The 8,435-nt window shown below is 51.5% G+C and overlaps 1 protein-coding gene across 1 annotated transcript; it reads right to left on the minus strand.

Moving 5' to 3' along the window:
• Positions 1 to 153: 153 nt before the first annotated feature.
• On the minus strand, positions 154 to 7,937 carry EEF2 (eukaryotic translation elongation factor 2). The gene is made up of 14 exons (XM_009890897.1): positions 7,725 to 7,937; positions 6,833 to 7,014; positions 6,535 to 6,746; positions 5,573 to 5,751; positions 5,096 to 5,201; positions 4,674 to 4,787; positions 4,339 to 4,477; positions 3,712 to 3,907; positions 3,264 to 3,522; positions 2,840 to 2,947; positions 2,379 to 2,732; positions 1,535 to 1,717; positions 1,326 to 1,458; positions 154 to 467 (listed from the first exon to the last, which is right to left on the minus strand). Exons 1-14 carry the CDS (start codon positions 7,904 to 7,906, stop codon positions 274 to 276), a joined length of 2,541 nt encoding a protein of 846 aa, XP_009889199.1. The 5' UTR covers positions 7,907 to 7,937; the 3' UTR covers positions 154 to 273.
• Between the last annotated feature and the right edge of the window lie 498 nt (positions 7,938 to 8,435).

Raw genomic sequence — 8,435 nt, forward strand, 5'->3', positions numbered from 1 at the left:
CCCCCCTTTTTTTGAGTGAAATAAATACAGAATTGGGCAAATCTAGTGGAAATGTTTTAGTTACAATGGCAAAGATGAGTCATGTGCAACACAGAAACCTATAAGGCTTTCCCCTCCCCCCCCTCCTTATTTTTATTCCTTCCTCATTTCATCGCTATGAAACCGATTTAATTAACAAGATGGTGGTTGACGGGCATCTACCCCTTTCGCACAGGCTAATTTAATTAATTTCCCCCTCCACCCCACCCCCAAGAGTCCAACGAGAGAGTTTAATTAGAGTTTGTCAAGGAAGTTGTCGAGGGCGGGGATGCCTTCCTTCAGCCCTTTGCGTTTGCGGGTCTCGGCCACCACCTGGCAGGGTCGGCTGGCGCTGTCGAAGGGATCCCCCGGCAGGATCTGCCAGTGGTCGAAGACGCACTGGGGGAAAGCCTGGCCACCCGTGTTGGACCTCAAATCCGCCGTGAAACCTGGGAGGATGAAAAGAAAGATGAGGCGGGGAGGAGGAAGGAGAACAGGTTGCAGGGTACCACCCGGAGGAGAGGAACCCAAAGTCGTACAGGGCGACTCCGGCGTGAGGAAGGGCTGGGGGTGGAGAAGGCTCCACAAAGATCTCGCCGCGACCTCTCAATACCTCCAGACGGCTTCTAAGAAAGTTGGGGACAGACTTAAGCAGGATCTGTCGCAACAGGACATGTGGGAGTGGTTTTACACTAAAAGAGGGAAGATTTAGACTAGGTATTAGGAATAAATTCTGGACTGTGAGGGTGGTGAAACCCCGGCCCAGGTTGCCCAGAGAGGTGGTGGATGCCCCATCCCTGGAAACATTCCAGGTCAGGTTGGATCAGGGCTTGAGCAACCTGAGCGAGTTGAAGATGTCCCTGCTCACGGCAGGGGGTTGGACTAGATGGCACTGGAAGGTCCCTTCCCACCCAACCCATTCTGTGATGTGGGTCTGTTCTCCCAAGGAAGAGGCAACAGGACATGAGGAAACAGCCTCAAGTTGCGCCAGTGCAGGTTTAGACTGGTGGTTAGGAAGAATTTCTTCACCAAAAGGGTCGTCAAGCAGTGGGAGAGGCTGCCCAGGCAAGTGGTGGAGTCACCGTCCCTGGAGGGATTTAACAGAGGAGCAGACGTAGTGCTGAGGAACATGGGTTAGTGGTGGATGTGGCAGTGTCATGTTGATGGTTGGACTTGATCTTAAGGTTCTTTTCCAACCTAAATGATTCTACGATTCTACAATCATTGCCAGCGCAGCGGGACACAAAGGATCTCCTTCCTTCCTTCCCAGGGTGGGTACCCAGCATGCCCAGGCCCAGCACACTCACCAAAGGACTCGTTGACGGGCAGGTAGGCCTTGACCACAAACATGGGGGTGCCGGCCACCTGGGTCTCCTCAAAGACGTGGCCGCGCTTCCTGTTCAGCACACCGTAGATGCCACCCACCACCTGCTCCGGGCACTGCAAGAGAGAGACGTCAGGACCCGCTCACCTTTGCTTGGCTCAGGATCTTCTGGGCTGAGCAGAGGTTCCTCACCTGGATTTCCACAAGGTAGATGGGCTCCATGAGCCTGGGCTGGGCAGTGAGCACGCAGGCGTACAGGCATCTCCTGGCAGTGGGAATGATCTGCCCACCTCCACGGTGGATGGCGTCGGCATGCAGGGTGACATCGTGCACGTCAAAACGCACTGCGCGCATGTTCTCCTCACACAGGACCCCCTGGAAAAGTACAGCAGGGGGTCAACACAGACACCGTAGGACGCTGCAACCCACATATCTGGCCAAGAAAAGCCAGTTTTCCATAATACTGGGACAAGAAAAGTTGTTGGGTTGACATCATCTTCTTCTAACTTAAAAAAATAAACAGGAAAAAACCCTCTCCTGTTGCTGTCCCCAGTCTACCTGTCAACTTGTCATTCTGGAGTCATCTCCTGTCTAGTCCTGAAGAAATAATTGGTCAACAAGGCCAGATCTTTGCTGAGGCTCTCAGCGTAGATTTCATTTTCTTTTGATGCCAGCTGTGGTATTCACCGCAATAGCTTCCATCCCTGCTGTTGCGTTTTGCTCTCCGAAAAAGCTTTTTAACCTTAAGTACGTGCTGCCATGATGGATTTCTCTGCAGCCTCGGGAGAAAGCTTTTTGCCTTGAGCTTGTTTTTGGTGTGCGTCTAACCTGACATGACGTCTTCACTCCAGCTGACATTGAGTTTCATTTATCCTAAAAGACACTTCTGAATTATAGATGTGTCGTGCTGTATGTGGCAGTTTTCCCAAAATTTCTTTTAAAAGATGTGCAGTAGCTCTTTATGACACCACACGCCACCTGCCCCAGAGCGATCCCAGCCCCAGAGCGACCCGAGCCATGCGCTGCCCCTACCTACCTCCTTTGTCGCCCACTGGAAGCCGGCCACCACGCTGTCCTTGATCTCATTCAGGTACTGCACTCCCTTGGTGATGTCAGTCAGGATGTTGGGGCCGGTGCCGTCGGGACCAAAGCACCAGATTTTCCTGGCTTCGGTGACATCCCACTCGTACTTCTCAGCCAGGTAACGAGCTCGCTGCTTCAGCTCCTGACGAGCTGAGACCTCGCCCTTGTCGATGTCTTCGGCCAAACCATCTGGGAAGGGCCGTGCCTTCATGTACAGCCTGTTGTGTTTGTTGGGGGACTTGGAAAGGCACATCACGTTGGATTCCTCACTGACTGTCTCACGGTAGGACACAACTGGATCCGATTTCTGCGGCGACAGAGAGCAGGGAGGAGCAGTGAGCCACCAGCCAAACCGCAGCTCCCCAGATACCCGCTCAGAGCTCACCAACAGCTCTGCCACTGCAGCCCCTCTACCTTAATAGGAATGCACGCGTGGTCCTCTTCCAGATCCTTCAGGCAGATCTCCAAGTGCAGCTCCCCTGCACCAGCGATGATGTGCTCTCCAGACTCCTCAATGATGCACTGAAAAGACCATTCGTACAGCAGGTGAGGTTTTCGACTGCAACGCAACAAAAGCTCTCACACGTAAAACACTAGTGACCGTCTCTGATTTTTGACTCATAGAGCTACTTTTAGATGCTCTTTCCACTGATCTGGGGATGACTCAGCACCAACCCCAAGGTGGGACACAGCATTCCTTCCCACTCTAGTAGGTCTGGGACCAATACTCAACGCCAAGACTTTTCTGCCAGCACCCCCAGTACAACCATGACTAATGGCAGAAGCTTCCAGCAAGACCAGGATTTCTCCTGTCCCCAAAAGCACTTCGGACATTCACCTGCACCATAGGGTCAGACTTGGCAAGACGCTTCAGTCCCTCCACCAGCTTGGGCAGGTCCGCTGGGTTCTTGGCTTCCACAGCCACGCGCACGACGGGACTGACGCTGAACTTCATGACTCTCATGTTGTGAGCGTGCTCGAAGGTGGTGATGGTTCCAGTCTTCACAAGGAACTGGTCGACACCAACCAGACCAACAATGTTTCCACAAGGCACGTCCTCGATGGGTTCAACGTAGCGGCCCATCATGAGAATGGTCCTGGCGAAAGAGACAGTTGTTTTAATGAAGTCTGAAAGAGGAGGCCCCACCAGGCAGTCTCCTGGCGTTCAGCAGCAGGCTTGAAGTCCACGACCAAGCGCCTTGCCTGGGCTCAGAGAGGAGGAGAGACCCAAGACAGTTCTAGAACCACAAATCTGGACCACAGAGCACACCCCTGCCAGGACTGACCTTTGAATTGGCTTCAGGTACAGATCCTCCTTCTTGCCGGGTGTGTAGTTTGGTCCCATGATTCTGACTTTCAAGCCAGTTGAGACGAGACCAGAGAAGACACGTCCAAAAGCATAGAAACGTCCCTTGTCAGAGGTTGGCACCATTTTAGAGATGTACATCATCAGGGGGCCTTTGGGGTCACAGTTCTTAATACCTGGGAGAAGGGAGATATCAGCTCAGTTCAATACCACTTCTAGCATTTGGTATACATGTCCTGTCCCCTCAACCACCCTCAAATCCCAACATGAGACCTGTACCCACTATTGTGTCAGCCTGTTGGCTTCTGTCTGGACAGCTGGCCAGCCCAAGATAACCTCACTGAGAGATCTTTTAAACACACACAGGCTCAACCTGAGCCTTTGGCATATACCCCGACTACTCTCCAGTTACGTAGGTAGCTCACTGCTCCAGAGTAAAGCTGTGAGCTAGCGAGCTTGTTTGATCCACACTAGAAAAGCTACAGACTCAAGAATTACAGCAGCTACCGAGCTGTGTACTTGGAGAACAAGATGGCTACAGGTTATTTTGGAGCACTGAGCACTTAAGCTAAGAGATGCCTGGCAGCAAAGCAGCAGCTCGTTATACCTATGGCAGCCTCATCATCAGGGGGTCCCTCGTAGAGCAGCTCACAGCGGTACTTCTGGGCTGTGACAGGAGAAGGCAGGTGAATGGTGATCATCTGCAGCAGGGCATCTCCGGCAGGCAGCCACCGCCTCATCACGGCCTGAGCGGAGATCAGAGGAGCGAGAGCTGGTCAGATTGTTCACGACCTGGCAGTTAACCTTCCCTTGCTTTCCCAGCTTCAAGCTGCCAACAGCTCCCTCCTACCCAAGCAAGGTTTGTAGCTGCTTAGTAAGTGACATAGTTGTAGCAGCACAACTGCTCATCTCCTCCCCACAGACACTTCAGACCAATCTCACCTTCAGCAGGGGTTTGCCCTCCTTGTCCTTATCTTCACTGTCAAGCTTGATGTCCAGTTTCTCAATCAATTTAGCCGCCTCCTCTTTCTTGAAGTTCATGATTGCATCGAAAACCTGGAACAACAGCAGCAGTCATTGAATGTCAGCAGTGACCCAGTTTGAAGCAGCAGCACAAACATCTCTAAAGAGAATCTCTGTTCTTGCTCATCACCCAGCTGAATCCGTTTGGAGGCTCAGACAATTGCCTGCACAATATTCACTACCAGCTTCCCTGCCCTCACAGGGCAACGAGATGTGTCAGATATTTAAATTTCTTCAATCAAACAAGTCAGGTCAAAGTGAAGAAATTTTCCATCATCACACACCATAACCAAACAAGAGAGTGTAAGGCACCAGCAAGGGCTGAACGCTAAGGAACTCACCTTGAAGATGGGGTCAAGGATGAGCTGGCAGAAGGTCCTGGGCAGTTTCTTTCCATCAGGGCTGGTAGCAGATTTGCTGAACTTCCCAGTAGCAGGATCGAAATATCTAGAGAAAGAAGTCAGACGTACCAATGCTCAGTTCAGCTGTGGAAGCGCGGCCTGTTCGGCTTGCTCAGGCCAGAGGAAAGGGCTGCTGATTAAGAACAGTCTTCATACTTTCCCCCATCACTCTTAGGCTTTCAGAGCTCACCAAAACACATTTAACTCATGTTGTCAAATCACCATCCCCTCCCTATTTATCTGTGTGTTTCATATTCTGAAAAGCTTTCACAGGAAACAGTTCTTTTGCTAGCACAGGGACCGAGGCACTGAGACAGGGCATGACCACATCCTCCCTCCTTACCCACCTTCTACAGCATCAGGCTGCAGCCACGCAGAACTGATCTGGAATGAAAAGTGACAGCCGCAATTCCTCACCTGTCTCCCCACAGCTTCTTCATCATGTCTTCTACTTTCTTGGCACGCTCAGATGGATTCAGCTGGGCATCACCCTTCGCAGCAAACTTTGCAACATACATTTCAGCAAACTGTTTCAGAGTGAAAGCCCAGCCGTGCAGGCCAGAACCAAAGCCAACGGTACCGAGCACTGGATCAATCTGAAAGGCAACAGGAGAGCTGGGTTACAGAGGAACGGCCACAAAAGTTCCAGCAGTCAGCCTACTCCATCCCAAACAACGCTCAGTACAGCTCTGCAAAGAAGAGTTTGAAGACGGACCTTCAGATCTACGGGACCCTCAAGCAGCTCTGTGACAGCCACCATCTCCAAGCTCCAGGGACATTATAGCTTTGCACCACAGAACTAGATCGGTTTTTCATCACTTCGACCAACTACATGCTCAGACAGCTCAGCCTAGATTTGTGTGCAGGTAAGATTCCTATCCTTCATGGGGAGAACGAGCGGTACATGAAAAGCTGCAGCGTGCAGAAAAGCGCTCAATAGGAACAAAGCGTAAGCTTTTTCTCAGAACAGACAGCTCTGCTCACTGCCCAGGAACCCAGTGGGGAGCGGTGCTTGGAGCACAGGGACTGGCAAACACCTATTGGCCTTCCATTTCAGAAGACAGCCAGGGGAAGGATGCTGTGTAGGAGCCTAGGATCTCACATCACCCCACATCACAGATGTGACGTTGGCAAGAAAGTGTCCTACAAAACAAGGGCACCCTCAGTAAAGAGAGAAAATACTTCCTTGTATTTGTAGTCTGTATTTGCTCAAGCCTTGAAGAGAATATTTGGAAGGAAAGCTGGCGAGAGCTCCAAACCAGCACAAGCCTGGGTAATATCGCTGTCTTCACCACTTTACTCTCATTTCTTCATTCGAGATAGGAAAGAGCTACAACTGCTCCCTCTCACTGATTTCAAAAACACAGCCTTCCGCTTACCATGATATTTCCCATAGGGCCACTTTCTCCTTCTCCATACGTGGAGATAATGACGTTCACATTCTCCACAATGCGCTGGAAGGTCTGGTACAGCTCTTCTGGCTCCAGCTGCAGCTCCAGCAGCGCTCGGTCCATCTTGTTCATCATCAGGACAGGCTTGATCCTCTCAGCAATGGCCTGACGCAGCACAGTCTCTGTCTGCACACACACGCCTGCCAAACACAGGGGAATCAGTTATCCTCATCTTCAAACTCGCCCAACATACACTCCAGTTGCATATGGCTGCAGAGAACCTTACCAGAGACACAGTCTACAACAACCAGGGCACCATCAGTGACACGAAGAGCAGCAGTGACCTCTGAAGAGAAGTCCACGTGCCCAGGAGAGTCAATCAGGTTGATCAAGAAACCAGAACCATCCTTGCTCTGCTTGATGAAGGCCAAATCATTTTCAGAAAGTTCATAAAATAGGGAAATAGCTCTGAAATAAAAGGAAAAAAATATTGAAGTTATTATCTACGCATTACCCTTCCCCAATGCTTAACAACAGCCTTTTATCCTGCACAGAGAGCAGTGTCAGCTTAAGGATTTACTGAAGTGTATTCCTGGGAGGCCAGGGTGGGAGACAACAAGGAGAACAGGCTAAAATCTCCCCTTCCTACACTCTTCTGAAATTGTAGCCTCTTCTGACTCCATGTCACTTAAGAGTGCCCAAAGGCAGCTTCATTTTTTTCAATCAAGGATTTATGCTTTTTTCACTAGGCCCAACCACTTTTTTGACCCCTTTTCATGCCCCTCAGGGTCCTCAAGCCGCCTGTGGTGACACAGACGCCCAGTATGTCACCAAAGATGCTCCCAAGACAGTCTCTGGACTGCATCCGTGGGACTCCAGCAGACATCAGCCACATCCACCAGCCCCAGTGCTAAAAAGGAAGGCTGAAACTCCCACTGCAGTTCTATTTCCCAGTGGCCACCAAGACAGTGCTCTGTGATTCACCACAAGCCAATCAATACTTGCTCTTTCATTTACGCAATCCTCATGAGCAAGAGATGAGCTTCTGAACTAGACTAGAGAAAAGCCTGACACCATCTTCTCTCATCTCACGATCAAACCAGCTGGAGGACTCAAAGCCCTCCTGAGCTCAGACCACGCAGCAGGAGCAGTGAGGTGCCTGAAGGGAGGGAACTCACGTTGATTTGATGGTGATGCACCGTTCCTGCTCATCCTTCCTTGTGTCAGTAAAACGGGTCTCCCCCGCACGGGCAGAGGCGATGATACCAGCTTTGCATACCAGAGAATCAGTCAAGGTTGATTTCCCATGATCAACGTGGGCAATCACAGACATGTTTCTGATGTTGGCCTTTTTGTCCATGATGGCCCGTATCTGGTCTACTGTGAAGTTCACCTTGAAGAATGAGAGAGGGGAGGGAGGAGAAAAAAGGCAGGGTATGTGGAAACAACTTTTGCAATTCTGGGAAACCCAACTAACACCATAAATACCTGCCATAGTCACACCACCATCCATTCTGCCTGTGCAGCCTGTGTTACAAGCCAGCCCACAGCAAGGGCACCGCAGACAGCAGCTTTACAAGCAGAGGGGCCTGGGCCTGCAGCACCAGCACCCAGTGTCCTACAATCTGTGGCAGTGTCAACTGTTCTTGAAGCAAACCCCGACTAAAACCGACCTCTCGTTGGGTCACTGCTCTGCAGCAGGCAGGTGACAGCCCGGTGCACTGGTAGGGCTGTCCCCCTACCAGGGCCGCAGCGTTACATAAGGCACCGCAAAGGCGTCAACGCCGCCTCAGTGCCACATCACCGCTGCTCCCGCTCCCCCTCCCCGCGGGGCGGCGTGGGCCCCACCGGACGCCGGCACCAGGAGAGGAGCACCCCACGGGGGCTGA

This window comes from Charadrius vociferus, unplaced genomic scaffold (assembly GCF_000708025.1).
Source record: "Charadrius vociferus isolate BGI_N301 unplaced genomic scaffold, ASM70802v2 scaffold2508, whole genome shotgun sequence".
Taxonomy (NCBI): Eukaryota; Metazoa; Chordata; class Aves; order Charadriiformes; family Charadriidae; genus Charadrius; species Charadrius vociferus.

Bases quoted from the DNA above. Each gene is read 5' to 3' on its own strand.
- EEF2 (XM_009890897.1), bottom strand. From the start codon at position 7,906: ATGGACAAAAAGGCCAACATCAGAAACATGTCTGTGATTGCCCACGTT. The intron at 4,788-5,095 runs GTGAGTTCCTTA...CTGTTGTTCCAG, and splicing joins TCCTTGACCCCATCTTCAAG to GTTTTCGATGCAATCATGAA. The intron at 2,733-2,839 runs GTAGAGGGGCTG...CTGTCGCCGCAG, and splicing joins ACGCGTGCATTCCTATTAAG to AAATCGGATCCAGTTGTGTC.